The following is a 15307-nucleotide window of genomic DNA, read 5'->3' as shown; positions in this document are numbered from 1 at the left end:
AAATTGCAATCACAAGCACATTATCTGTCTCTGGCTTCCCATTGGTAAACATTACCATTTATGTACGCTGCAATGCACAACAAAGATGGATGTGCCGCTAATCAATGTGAATTATAAAGGCTGTTTTGGCAACAGCTTACTTATTTCAACTGCTTTTCTTAGCTTAACATCTTGTCTAAAAATGTAAGTAAGTAAAGTACATAATAAATAACATCTATCCTTCCTTCTTTATTTCTTTCAGTGCCAACAAAATGCAGAAGCAAGTGGAGGTCAGGATGGCCGAGAGCCACCTGGAGCCCAAAGTGGACACTCCTGAGAATCCATGTGGTGGTCTGTGTAACAAAATCATGAATAACATGGTTCTTACTCTTACAATCCTTGGTGAGTTTTAGCTCCCGCTACTTCCATCCACAATTCATCGATTTACTTCTTCTGCTTTCCCAGCATGCAATTGACAAAAAGCAGAGTATGCTCTGGATAGCTAGTCAGTCCATCAGTGAAGAAGACAAACACATTTATACCTACAGTAAGGGCAATTAACCTTACCTGCATGTCTTCCGAGTGTGGAAAGAACATGGAACTTCAGGAGAAAATCCACCCACACAAGAAAACTTCAGTCTTTCAAATACAGTAACTTCTTGCTGAGAGGCAAACAGCGCCTACCACTGAGTCACTGGTGCCGCCCGACGTGAAGCCAAAACATTTCACTACACACCATTTAAATAGGAAAATGGTTCACAGCTTCTTTCTTGATGTAAAAATAGCAGGTATTTTAGCAAAGAGAAGTAGTTTCATGGTGTTCTGTTTCTGACGTCATATTGCATTTAAATTACAAAGTAAAACTGTGTGTGAAATGCTACTTTAGAATTTCATCTGAATGTACCAAAGGCAAACTAAACAAGGAAAAAGTCTTGTCTTCATTATTTCTTTTCACTGTTAACCTGACAGTAAACTAGATTTATTACTCTAGTTTTCTGGATGCGAAGACATTAAGATTATCTGAGTGTCATTATTTTATTCGCTGCTGTAAGATGACAAACACAAGTGTCCTTGTGAAGTTGAAGGTTTTACCTGTCACACATGAACGCAATTATCACAGTATCTATAGGTAACACCTACATGGCAACATGACTGAGGTATCATGTTAATTTAGACTCAAAAGGCAAAAGTTGAGTTTATTTAAAGCCGATGTTGTGTTCTTTTTCAGAAACTTTGTTCACAGTTAGTATCTCATGACTGAGTCACCTGGCTTTGTGTTTGATTGGTGTTTTCCTCTCGCCGGCTCAGGTGTGTTTCTGGGCTCCATTGCTGGAATGCTGCTGCGGCACATATCTCCTCTCCCTCCTGATGTTATTATGATCATCGCCTTCCCTGGGGAGATCCTAATGAGGATGCTGAAGATGCTCATTCTGCCTCTTGTTGTTTCCAGTCTGGTCACAGGTGGGTAAGGTACAGTGGCTGCTGCAAAATGTTCTGCTCAATTTGCTGACAACTGTCCTGAAATGAGGTCGCATGGTGCGACTTGTTGCTCTCTGGGAGTTGAGCTGCAACAGAAGAGACAAGAGAGTGGGCGGGTTTTTTTTTTTTTTCAGGCTATTTGTGTATAAACAAGACCTGTGTGGAGGACGGGAAGCACACAGGCACCAGTAAACACATTTTATTGTTTTTTCACACTTTTTTCGCGAGAACACAAACCTCAGAAAATAAAATTGGGACTGCAAAATCTACTGATATTCAGTACATAAGCATAGTTATGCAAAGTTGCCTGTAATCCTGTAAAATCCAGGTCTTGGTGCAATTCTATTTATATATTTTTATATTCTTTTATTTAATTACTGCATGCCACCTGTGCGTATTACAATTATGGGTGCAAATATCAGTCTCGGTCTCATCTGTATAATGTTAAAGGTAAATACATTTGCAGAATTTATGCCTCACTGCTAGTTTGGCATGTAAGACTTGATTTAGCAAAGCTGCTCCGTTGTTGGTAGCGGTGCTGGCTCAGGCGTGTGTGAGCTGACCAGTCAGAGGAGACTGTGTATTTGGGAGGAGGGCCTTAAAGAGGCCCCCCTCCCAAATATTGTTTATTCCCATCAGTTGCAACTTTATATTGGCCATCCAAATCATGCCAATAGATTAACTATGCAGTATTAATTAACAATTGGATTTGATCAGTTGCAACTTTGCAATAACAACAACATAACATAACAACATAATAACCTGAGATAATACTAAATCATGCTCAAAAGTCCAGTTTTCCAGTTAATGTGATCATAATAATCACCTACATATGTGATATTGGATGTACTGTCTATAGCACAGTGTACAGACACATTTACAATATTGCCTCTCCACAAGTAAAGAAGTAAGTAGTACAAATAAAAAAGTTGCACAAATACTTCCAGCAACTCCGTTACCCACGGTAACCAATCCACGTGTTGAAGACCGCTGTTATTCATCATGTGCTATTCTGGAATTCAAGACATCTAGTCCCTCCACAACAGATAAGCAGAGTTACATCCACTTGCTGTCAGACTGGATAATTAAAAACTGAATTCAAAAAGTCCCATTGTCTAGCTAAGTATAATGTGTAATTAAGTGAGTCATCTCACTTTGGAAGCAACTCATATGAAATTTCCGGGGCACAGAATTTGTTTTCCCAAACATACACAGACAAAACAGTCCCAATCACAACACCAGCACTTCTTGTCTAAATAGCCTAATGTGTGGAGGCTTTACAGTTCAAACGCTGCAAGCTGGTGTGACTGGAGGGACATTTCAACTTAAATGTGATGTTTTATTCAGAGTTCTTTCATAACCGCCTGGAGAAGAGGTCAGACTACTGTATGCATACAAAATCTCAAATCCAATTTTGACATTATCTGAAAGATGAGGCTGATGAGTTCCTACAGTCGGATACATGCAATACTGTAATAAGTATTTCAAACTATCTTCTTATTAATGGACACTTACTTTAGTTTCCTGTCAAACATACTATGCCAACAGGACTTGCCGGTTTGGATGCCAAATCCAGTGGCCGCTTAGGCACCAGGGCCATGGTGTACTACATGTCAACGACGGTGATCGCAGCCATCCTGGGGGTGGTCCTGGTGCTGCTCATCCATCCCGGCAACCCAAAGCTGAAGGCCAATCTCGGACAGGGAAAGAAGAACGACGAGGTGTCCAGCGTGGATGCTTTCTTCGATCTCATCCGAAACCTCTTCCCAGAGAACTTGGTGCAGGCGTGCTTTCAGCAGGTAGGAGTCCCACAGATGGTTTTCACCCACCACAAGATATCTGATTCATATGTCAGTCGCCCCAACTGTTTGTTCTTTTCTTTGCTTCTTGTCCAGATCCAGACAGTCATCACCAAAGTACAAGTGCCCACTAATAGAACCAAGGCACCTCCGCAGTTCACAGTCAAAAGGTCGCTTCAGTTCAAGAGTGGGATGAATGTCCTGGGTAGGTGAAGAAGTTTGGAAACACACCCACTGCAAAACCAAGAAGAAGTATCAGTAAAAGAAACAAGAGTTATTTTCTTATATTCTGTTACATAATGAATAGAAAACACTCCGATGACACATACCGCCCGCTATGCTGAGCAAACAGATTTAATAAAAGAAAATCTCTGCTTTGGCATCAGTATATATGTAGTGACAGACACTCATGGGATGCATGTGCCAACTGTTTTAAAGTCAAGAAAGCTCAGTATTTCCTTGGAAAATGTTTTTGTTTTTTTAATTCTGCACCAAAATGAATCACTTATTCCTCGATGGTTGAACCGCCCACCAAAGCTGATTCTCATTTATTGAGATATTCTGCTGATATAAAAACAAAAGAACAGAATTAAAGGCCGAACCTCCTCAGCGGAGATAACACTGAATTTAAAAGTCCCATTTTATCATCAATATCGTCAAAATACTTCACTTGGAACTTAATGATAGTTTACCTCAAGCATCTTTATCTGCAATATTATCTTTAAAGAATTATATTGGCACATATTGGACATCATGTAAGGCAATATAGATATATCTGTTAAAAAAAAAAGAAAAAAAGAAAGAAAGAAAGGACAATAGTGGTTTTCCGGGTCTTGTCCAAGACTGATTAACATGAACATATTCTGTGTCATACAGGTTTGATTGGATTCTTTGTCGCTTTTGGAGTCATTATGGGGAAAATGGGAGAAAAGGCCAAACTGATGTTGGAGTTTTTCAACGTCCTGAATGAGATAATCATGAAGCTCGTTGGCGCAATTATGTGGTAAGTGCTTCTCCACTACAGGCATCACTTCACATTCAGTGACACTGCCAAACCACCTGGTTTTTGCCAGCTGAGCTCAACAGCTAACTTATTAACAATACACCTGCAGCAACATGTCAAACACTTACTGTAACCTGATCACGAACATATCCTGTGTCTATCTTCAGGTACTCCCCTGTTGGTATTGCCTGCCTCATCTGTGGAAAGATCATCTCCATTAATGACTTGGAGGTGGTGGCGAGGCAGCTGGGGATGTATATGGTCACTGTGATAGTGGGTCTCATCATCCACGGAGGCATCTTCCTTCCGCTGATATATTTTGTGATAGTTAAAGAAAACCCATTCAAGTTCTTCATGGGAATCTTCCAAGCTTGGGTCACGGCTCTTGGAACAGCATCCAGGTATGAGGGATTTCTGCCCGCCGTCCTTCCTGTTTCATAATTTAAGGTTCAGACTCTCTGACCCCGGTGAGCACAGTAGGACTGTCTCTAAATTAGGTTTCCTCCCCAACGTGCTGCATGTTTTTGTGAATACTCCGAATCCCCTTTTTCATCCTTTATGAAGAAGTCTTTGCCAGTTAGTATGGTTTCTCACTTTGAATCGGCGTGGGATATCTCTCCTATACTTGATGTTTTATTAATGATGTAGATGCGCTCTTCCCTCCTAAGGTGACCTCAAATGTTCTGGCCTGAACTTGAGGAAGAATGCTTATTAATAATCAAACAAAACATACAAACTACTGCTGAGATGCAACTTTTGTTTTCTCCACGATTCACCCACCAAGTGAATTCAAACTAGTATAACTTTCTTTTGTGAAGTTAAAGTCATGAAAGTCTTCGCCTACGTGAGTCTGTTTTATGTAACAAATTAACAGTTAATAAATCACCATAGTTGAGAGTGGATTTATTTTAATATGCAAAGAAAAATCATGCAATTAAGTTTGAAAACTGTTGCAACATCAAGTGTCACTCAGTCAAATTAATTCTCCGCAGACAGTCTATAATTTGTTGTCGAGTTATTTGTTTCTGTAAGTTTTTAGTAAAAAACTGGGTGAATAGAAACTAAACCTTTCTGCATGCTTTATGTGACATGGATAATAACGTATTTCTTCCTGTTTTCTTTCTTTTTTCTCCGCAGTGCTGGTACCTTGCCCGTCACCTTCCGATGCTTGGAGGAGAACCTGGGCATCGACAAGAGAGTAACGCGTTTCGTCCTCCCAGTCGGTGCCACCATCAACATGGACGGCACGGCGCTTTACGAGGCTGTTGCCGCCATTTTCATTGCTCAGATGAACGGGATCGCGCTCGACTGGGGCCAGATTATTACTGTCAGGTAAGAGTGTGGTGACAGAAAGATATGACAACACATTTGAAAAGGTAACATTTTGGTAATAAATGAGCCTCATTCTGCTCCCTTGTGAAAATGTCATATGTGATATTTTTACATGTGAAAATCACAATTTAACATGCGCATATACATTTCACAAGTGATGTCTATTTCACATGTGAACTCATTTTTCTAAATGTGATAAGAAAACAATGTCGCAAGTAAGCTGGACATTTACAAAAGTGATTGTTTTTTTCACACGTGGAAACATGTCACATTAAATCATGTTCTTTTTCTTCTTCAAACATTTTCTCACACTATCAGTTTGATTGCAGTGAGGGACTGTAGCCTCACACATCTTGTAGTTTGATCGATCAGTGATTTCAAATACTTAAACTGTCGTCATTCCATTTTTATCAGAGATACAGTGACTGAATGTTGAAAGTGTACAGGTCAGTGGTTTTTTGTAGCCTCAAGGCCTTTTGTTTGTGAAACTTGTCTCCTGTTTAGTATGACAGCCACCCTTGCCAGTGTGGGAGCAGCCAGTATCCCCAGTGCTGGACTTGTGACCATGCTTCTGATCCTCACGGCGGTGGGGCTGCCCACTCAGGACATCAGCCTCCTGGTCGCTGTCGACTGGCTGCTGTAAGTTCAACATAGATACAAATACTGTTAGTTACATTCCAGCACCGTGCAAGGGCTTTTATATTGCTCTGGTTTTTGTCTGACAAAACCCGTATTTTCCTCCTTTAGACTGTACGATCATCTCAACAAAACATGACATGCTCACTGTGTTTTTTTAATTTAATAACAATAATCCACGGGACCAGCCAATCGCACTCTTTTCACCTTATAGCTGCACACAACTTAACTGCCTGGTTGAACAGTAACAGCTTTCTTTTACTTTAAGATCTTAATGATTTCTGTGGGATTAAAAGTCAACCCAAAAGCCTGTTTTCTTTTACATGTTAACATCCTTTGACATTTTAAAGAAACATATATGTATTTAATTGCCTGTTTTTCCATGGTCTGACAACTTTCAGTAGGTTTTTTTTCGTACACAATTACACTGTGGAGCTACACCAAATTATACTGGTCAAAATATCATCAAAACAGATGCTTGACTTGTGCAGAATGTACAGGTGTTTACCAGTGTGTCTCATTATACAAGGAGTTCGCTAGCATATGTTTTGCGGGTGTAAACATCTCTGGCAGTCAGGCTTTTTCGATAATTCTTCTATAAATGGAGAGTTCTACTCCATGTTCCCACTCGCTGACTCACTGACATCTCTGTGTTAATTCAGGAACAGAATTAACATAACTATAGAACATAATCCATTTGCAAAAAGACAAAAAGGGGTTGAGACTTTCCTTCTCTGTCGGCGACAATGCTGATATTACTCAGCCAGGACATACGCTGCTTGTGGTCGTGTTAACCCTTGGGCTAAATGGTACATATGAAAGGTGGAAATGCTTTTATCCATCTGAAATTAATTAACCTTTATATTAACATAACATAGCATAGTAATCCTCTTTTTGTGCCCTGAGCTACATCTTCTTGGCTGAATAGCAGTAAAATTCTATCCAACACACTTTTCCTTGCCTTTTGTTTTTCTCTAATTATTTTTCCTGTATCTTTCCTGCCACTCTCCTCTTCAACATGCAGGGATCGTTTCCGCACATCAGTTAACGTGGTCGGGGACTCCTATGGAGCAGGTATCGTGTACCACCTTTCCAAACATGAGCTCGACTCCTTCGACTCTCAGCAGACCCGCATGGAGGACTTTGAGGTGGCAAGGAATCAGTCCTTCTTTGAAAATAACACCAACCAGAATGTATACGCTCACCACAACTCAATCTTGATAGACGACTGCAAGGTACATTTCACGTTAACGGACATAGAGACTTGTATGTAGAGACTCCTCCCCAGCTCTGTGTCTGTGTTCGTCTTTCTGTGCTCGTGTTTCTTTTCCATGTGGCTTCTCATGTCGGTGTATTTGTGTCTATGTGAATAGTAATTGTCACATTTCATTGAAGAAAATGTGTTTTTTTTTAAAGGGGTGAAAAAGCTGAATAAATATTTCTATATTTATTTTTTTCACCTGTTAAGCGTATGAAAAAGCAGTTTTTGTGATACCAGTTTCATCAAAAGCAAAGTTTGTTCTTTTTTACATTATAACTTTTTTTTTTTATCATTCTCAAAAACTCTGTCTTACTCTCATAAAATCTAAATGAAAGTGTTTCTTTTTAAGCATCAACCACCTCTAATGCACTGTCTTGTACACAATTATATTTGAGTTGTATTCTGTTGTGATATCTATTGATTACATTAAGAAACTGTTTTCTTTTTCTTTTGTCTACTTAATTGGACATGTATTTGTGGCAGCCCAGACCAAATTACAGTTTCTAATCATTGGCCATCTTTTGTTTTCATAGCCAGTGGTATACATAAAGACTGCTGTTTCACCATGTTTCATCCAAAGTTACGCATACATTCATGAAATGCCTAACAAAGATCCTTTCCTATCAATGTTATAGTAGTAGCTAGCAATAGTAGCTAGCTTTCCAAACAAACAGGGAGCAAAACTGTTGTTATCAGTAGAGTCATTTTGTTGGTATTTTATTGTCTGTATGATGCAACTTTGTGTCTGATGACAAAGTTGCATTCTGATTATTTCAGCATTGTAATTCGGTTGGGCAGAGAATCCATAAAATACATGGCCAACACACTGAAAAAGTATTACTCTCCTTGTTTTCATATCCTCTTGTAACTGACAAGCCACACTGAGGTGTAAACAACATCACTGTGTTATTGTATCAGTGTATGAGATGAAGTGTTTCAATGTTGGGGATTCACACATTACCTCCACCCCATGGTCAAAGGCCTGATAGTAATCAATCAGTGGCTTCTCTGCTCCCAACTGTTGATGGTGTGTAAAATGATGGTGCCTTGGCCCCATAGTCAGATGTTCTTGGTAATTGCTTACAGGTCACCATGGGCAAAAATGGCAAGACTGCAGAGTTCTCTTTTGTTGAGGAGGGACCATGGAAATGCGAGTAAAGCAGATCCAGATGCTGCTGCGCCTTATCCTGAGTTCCGACAGCTTTTACTTTCTGCAGACACGACTATGCAAACACAACAAAAAAAAAAAAAAAATCACATTCACAAAGAAAAAAAAAGTTAGCAGACTCAACCATACCGCAACAACAAACAGTCGGCCAGTCGGTGCAAACGACAGATGACTCACCAACATGTATGATCTTGCATTTGCACTAATGAACTGGTGCGTTTCCGGCACTTTGTACAGAAGAAATAATCACGTGGTTGACAACACTCAGGGCCTTACTCGGTGCTGCCGCAAGCTTCCTGTTCTGTCAATGAATGAATTCTTCGACCTTGTGCAACATCTCATTCTTCTTTTGTACTGACGCATTTTCTTTGTAGTTTAAAGAGCAGAGAGATGATGGTTTGGATGATGGCCTTGCCAGTTAAATTTAATACAGGGACCAAGTGAGATATAATGTAAAAGTTGGTGTGAAACAATTAAGATATTATTGAATGGTAGTCACTATCACTATGGATTTTGTGTATTTGTGCTTTCTGACACGCTCTGTCTTTCTTTTAAACGCACCAAAGGTTACAAAAAACAAACAAACTGGGTTCTTAAAAGGAGGAAATTAACTGATTGAAACAGTACTTCATGTGGCATTATGACGTAACTGCAGGATACTTAAACACTGCATTACCTTTGACTGTTTGACTTAAGGGATTACACCCTGATGTCGCACACATGGTCAAGCCTAAGAAGCAAAGCTTAGGACTTATAGACCATAAGAGGGGAGCATGTGCCCTCTAAATGTGGCAACAAACAGTACAGGATGTGTTGCAGAGAGCCGTAAAGCAGAACATAGAGTACGTGAAGGGTGCTCTCCCGTTAATTATTTATTTATTTTTCTATGTTTGTGTATGTTCTTTATGAGTGAAGCACTGAGTTTCTGCTCTGAGGTTCAACCAGAGATATAGGAGGTGGTGTCTCTCTCAGCAGGACAGCGCACTGCTCTGTGTTTTATTTGTTTATTTCTTTGCTATATTGCAACCTTGCCTTGACGATGTCAACTGCAGAGTGCAGTCAGTGTGATGACTAAACACATTTTTTGGATAAAAGACTGACATTTTAGTAGAAGAAGTGAAGTTTCTCCACCTTCCAGCTTTACTACACTCAGAGCAAAGGACGGCTGGGCCTTCCTCACCAATACTTACATTTTACAGTTTTTACACAGCAGATTCTGAATATAAATAATAAGCTTATGATAATTGCAAATAGAGTTAATTAGCTATGGTCATGTCTGTTTAGCAAGTGCACACTAAATTCTGCCTCCAGCACTCGCATAAATCTGAAGCCGTAACAACAAGGTCATTGGATGTTGGCTGAATGTGTATGTCTTTGAGTTTAACTCTGTGTAGCAACTCTTTTCAAACCTAGATGATTTATTTCTCTTTTCATATAAGCAACAGCTTATATATTCATGTTTAAAGTGCCTCCTTGCACTTTGTGTATATACTCTCTTTAGATAAAGTGTATAAATCAAATGTATAGACATTTTATGTAATCTATCAGAAGGGTTTTTGCTATGCTAAAGGTTTCTATAAAGACTATAACTATATTTATGTAACAATGCTAGTACAATGTTGATATTCCTGTTATGGGCCACGACTGTAGTTGTTACAATAGGTTGTGAACTTACAGTAAGCTTGTTTATTTGCAAACAATGCAATCAATTTATCCGTTTTTAAGAGACACTACTGAGCTCCAAATGGTCGTCTGGCGAGAAAGCCTAATATTTTTCACTTTTATAAAGAGTGAAAATATTATTAAGGGTTATGTGCACGCTAAGGCAACTTTGCGAGTGTGTGTGTGGAATACTGGTGTTGGCAGCTACAGTATGTCTGCATGTTTTGAGACCTTGACAAGCCATCAAGTTTTTTGGCGCAAGCACTGCCTTCCTCCAAAAATGGAAGAGAGTCTTCCTCAGTAATCATCAGCACACCCTGATTTATTTCAAAAATCCATTATCTGTTAATCCATTACATCCATTCTCCATCTATTCCATTTGTTATTGGGCCTTGATGTATAAAAGTTTATGTCTTAGTCAACTGGCCGAGTGTAGCAAGTGTTTTCTATGAACATGTAAAATTGTACAATCTTTAGGTACTAAAATGTATATTTTCTATCTATCTTTTTGATTCTGTGCACATCTTGGTCCAAGAATGTGTTCAACAGTTTCCTCGTGTCTGACTTTCATTGCAATGCAAAACTTCTTTTGACTTTGACTTGACTAAACCCAAGCAGGATTGAATGCACTCGTACTAAATAAAGTAGAACAGTGCACAAATATAATATTTGTCAGGCAAATGGACTGAAAGTGTGTAAATGTTTTAATACTTGTGTGTAAATATGAACTGAAACAAATAAATGTTTATTGATGAGCTGCCGTTGTGTTTATTTCTCAGAGGAGGGTGGGTGTGATACAGCATATTAACGCTCCATAAGTGCTTGTTGCAACAGCTGAAGTGCCGTGTAGGTTGTCGAGAGAAGATAATGAGTTTAGTGGGCTTTTTAGTATAGAGCTTCCACAGTAAATACAGGGGAACCAGAGCATCTTAATATAAGTTACAATCCACAACACAGTCCTCAATAATATTAAGAGATTTCAAATAACATTATAACAAAACACTTAAGAGATATTTTCACCAATACATTATTTACAATGGAAAACAGGAAATAAAAACACTGTAAAGACTTTTCAGCTTTGCTTGAAATAAATGGCATTTTTTTCACCCGACCACAGTTGTGTTTAACAGAGTTGATATTGCAATAAATACAACAACCAAAATAGTGCTGTAGTTTCAAATTTAAGCTATGAAAAGAGTTTTTGAAAGTCATAGGGAAAAACCCGACCATGATTCTGATTCAGACCGGGCCCAGCACTGTGAAAGTCCACAGAAACGCTCACCAGAACCGACACTTTTGTTCCACTGATCAAATTCATCCGCTTCAAATGCACTCTTGTGGTTCAGTGATGAGTCTCAAGCCTCCACATGGTCAGTCTCTGAATTTCAGTGTGATGAATAATCGCCTGGAAGCTCATCCAGGGGAATGACTGTGTACTCTGCAGCCTTTCCATTCTCCCTGGGCTTTTCTTTGTGCAGGAATGTCTCCATCTCTAGCCCCCTCTGCTGGTTTGAGGAGTTAGTCTGGGGCTCCACCTGGTATGCCTGCCTTGGTGCATTCCACCTGCGAAATGAGGAACAATGAGAATTAAATCCAATAATCATAATAGTTGTAGTCAAAAATATGGCTCTGTATTTCTGATACTCACTTGTCTCTGGTGGCGATGGCAACAAAGAGCATTACCAGTGCTGCAAGACCGACAATAAAGCCAACGATGATGATCCAGCCTGGAGATATGAGGGGGTAGTTAATAAGATGAACTGTCTTAAGCCAGAGTTCAATCATGCAAACATCTGATGTATTACATGCATTTTTTTTCTAGGCTCACCTGGTGTTCCTTCTGGCTTGTTGGGTGAGAGAGGCTGGGCAGCTCCTGCCAGAAAATAGCAATACATATTATAGACAATGTAATAATCATAAGGGCAGGTATAGGATATTAACCATTATTCAGCAGTTTGGATTGAACCCTCACCGTCCATTATTGCTTTTGATTGAATGATTTCTCCTTCTATAATGTCTCGTGGAGCATTTTCAGTAGTAACTGTGGTGGTTGATGCTGCAGTACTGGTGTCAACAGAACCAAAACCAGAACCAGAATCCAGGATGTCAGTGGTGGAGACAGCGGGGTCAGTAGTTTGAGCGACAGAGATGTTGTCTGGGGTGACGCTTAACTGGTCTTCAGACTGAGGGGACACTGTGGAGGTTAAGGACTCGTCTTCATCAGTACTGCCCTCCATCTGGTTACTCTCTGTAGGCATGGCTTCATTTGGCACTGATGAAGAGGTGAACCCAGACTGAAGGCTTTCAGTGGTAGAAGATTCTGAGTTGGAGTCACCTTCAGACCAGGGGAACATGGAGTTGTCATCGGTGTCCCCACTGCCCTCCATCAGGCCACTCTCTTTGGTCATGGCTTCATTTGGCTCTGACGAGGAGGTAAAGCCAGACTGAGGGCTTTCAGTGGTAGAGGATTCTGAGTTGGAGTCACCTTCATCCCGGGGGAACATGGAGTTGTCATCGGTGTCCCCACTGCCCTCCATCAAGCCACCGTCTTTAGACTCAGAGGACGGCTGCTGGGATGCTGGAACGGTTGCGTTACTTTTGGGTGACTCAGTTGTGAGGGAAGCTTCAAAAGCATGATCGACGAGGTATCCGTCTGTCACGGCCTCTCGGTAAACATCATCCTGGATCGCAGCTAGGACAAAGAGAGATGGAAAAATCCACAGGTCACCTTAAGTGTTTACCAACCAGCCCTGACATGAGCAGAAAGGAAAGTTACCAAGCTTTGATGCTGTATTACTAAATATCACAGAGGGCTTATGTGCTTTCCCCCAAATTCTTGTATAAACTTGCGTTGCGGTTGATGAGGCGTGGTGAGAAACAGTAATGATTAACAGGGGTGACTAATCATCTATGAGTGGGTCAACAAAAGAGAGGCAGCCTCATCAAAGTATCAGTTCAAACAAGAGCATACCACACTTTTGACTCGCCCAGTGCAACAGAGTAAACCATGACTGTTTTAGTTGGAAGGAAGCCCTTATCAGGAGGAAGGACAAAATAGGCAATGTGCTTCACACTAGAATTAATGCATCAATGCAATATAAGTATTCATTGTTTTTTGCTCATTGGAAAGTATTCTTCTCCCAGTCCCTGCATCATCATATATTACTAGCTTGATAGTGTTGATTCTTCTTTGGCATGTGCTCAAGTACTGTAATTAAGTACAGTTTCGAGGTCCTTGTACTTCATCATGTCATTTCCTCAATTGTATTAACCTGACAGTTGAAGCAACTGCTTACTTTTCAAAATATAATGTATTTTACATTTGAAAAATAATTGATAAACAAGTTTTTTCCAACCTACAAAAAGTGCAGTCTATGATTTCAGATGTATATAAGTTGTTGACAGTTCCACCAAAGAGCGAATCATTTTTAAACTTCTCAGACGGTCTCATTAGAATCAGTGTTCGGTGTCCGAAGAGAAAAGAAAATATGAATATTTCATTTTTAAAGAAGCAAAGATTAAAGGATAGTCAAAACATGAGTAAAAATGAGTTCTTCATATCCAATTAATCACCTCATGACTCCTCAGATTTATCTTGTGACCTTTTGGAGGGACCTGGGCCTTAGATTGGAAACCACTGACCTAAGCTGACTCTATACAAAGTTTTTAAACAGGCTAATCCTCAATAAAATAAAATCCCCATTTTTCAGCAGTACAAGTACTTTAACCTCTGTGAATAGGATGACCAAACAAACAAAAATGTCAGAAAAGGGTTAAAAAAGCTAAATGAAAAATAATTAGAAAGGCCTAAGAATCAAATCACACATCTCCACTTTCCTTTTCTGCCCAGTCATGTTCAGCTCCGCTGTTCCCTATGAAGTTACCGGTTGCCCAAACTTGTGAAACAGCTCTTAGCTGGTCTTCGGTTTCACCTTACTCTAGACATACGCATTAATGCACCTCCTGGAGCAGCTCGGGACATTTTACAATGATCTCTGTGTGTAATCTGGAGACGCCAGTGAAACCATGCACACCGGCAATGAAATACTACTCTGGCATTCCGACAGAAAGAGTTAGACCTGAAACATAAAGAGCATCTTAGGTGGCGGTGAGGGAAGTGCTGACTCACAGGGTAAGAAAAGGGACACCATGGGAATTATTGAAATTTCAGAGGTCTGAGTAGAAGAATTACTGTATTTGTCGGACTGCAAAAAACAATGACTATGGCCTTGTGAGTCCTGAGGTGGAAGAATATCATTTTGATGAAGAATTGAATTGACCACCAGTGAATATCTTACATAAGGGTAAAAGTAGAAAAAATCTAACAGGATTTTGGCAGTTTAATAAAGACATCACATGGCTAATACCGTCATACAGATACTCAGAGCAAATTGAAAGTGTTGGTTAAGAAGGAAAAAACTGGAAAACAGATAAAATAAGTAAAAAGACTTTCACTTACTAGTTAGAGGTGTTGAGTGGACAACAGCGAAAAGTCCAAGAATAACCCCAAAAAGAAGATTCCTCATCTTTGTACTGGAAACTTGTGAAGTAACCAAAGACTTGAAGTAGTTAAGTGCTGGGGAGCCGGAACTATTTGGCGCGCTGGACCAATAATTTGAAGCAAATGAATCATGTCGTCGCCTTTTATTCACAGCAGGTAGGTGTTGCATTAGTATAACAATGGCTGGTGACACACAAACACACACAAGAGGGCTGGCACACCTGTAAACACACCCTCTTCCTCTTCTCACACACTTTCTCACGGTCCCTCTCCCCCTCTTCCTCAGACACAGCACACACGCCACTAGTGGAAAAAAAATGAAAAATCAGGTTTTGCAGGAAGTTGAGTGGTTTTCAGACTTTTTGGTGGAAGAAGATAGCATCAGTTTCTTACGAAATGTGGCTGAAAGATGTCATCAGCCCCTTCACTTCCATGTAATTCAACATTAAATGAAACATAAACAGCAGTCATGGGGCAAAAAAATATA

The 15307-nt window shown here is 39.9% G+C and overlaps 2 protein-coding genes across 2 annotated transcripts; one reads left to right on the top strand and one right to left on the bottom strand.

Moving 5' to 3' along the window:
* Window positions 1-251: 251 nt before the first annotated feature.
* On the top strand, window positions 252-8647 carry slc1a2a (solute carrier family 1 member 2a; the record flags this gene model as incomplete). The annotated part of the gene is made up of 9 exons (XM_084352662.1): window positions 252-381; window positions 1288-1440; window positions 3007-3462; window positions 4134-4260; window positions 4428-4661; window positions 5398-5592; window positions 6097-6231; window positions 7253-7463; window positions 8576-8647. 9 exons carry the CDS (start codon window positions 252-254, stop codon window positions 8645-8647), a joined length of 1713 nt encoding a protein of 570 aa, XP_084208788.1.
* A 1900-nt stretch (window positions 8648-10547) lies between these two features.
* On the bottom strand, window positions 10548-14950 carry cd44a (CD44 molecule (IN blood group) a). The gene is made up of 5 exons (XM_084347794.1): window positions 14779-14950; window positions 12292-13011; window positions 12148-12192; window positions 11968-12046; window positions 10548-11882 (listed from the first exon to the last, which is right to left on the bottom strand). The coding sequence occupies exons 1-5, from the start codon at window positions 14843-14845 to the stop codon at window positions 11705-11707; spliced, it is 1089 nt and encodes a 362-aa protein (XP_084203920.1). The 5' UTR covers window positions 14846-14950; the 3' UTR covers window positions 10548-11704.
* Window positions 14951-15307: the final 357 nt, after the last annotated feature.

Source organism: Pagrus pagrus (assembly GCF_965226575.1).
Source record: "Pagrus pagrus genome assembly, chromosome: 1".
NCBI classification, from domain to species: Eukaryota; Metazoa; Chordata; class Actinopteri; order Spariformes; family Sparidae; genus Pagrus; species Pagrus pagrus.
The sequence above is the reverse complement of the archived record's forward strand: the minus strand, read 5'-3'. Positions and strand labels throughout refer to the sequence as shown.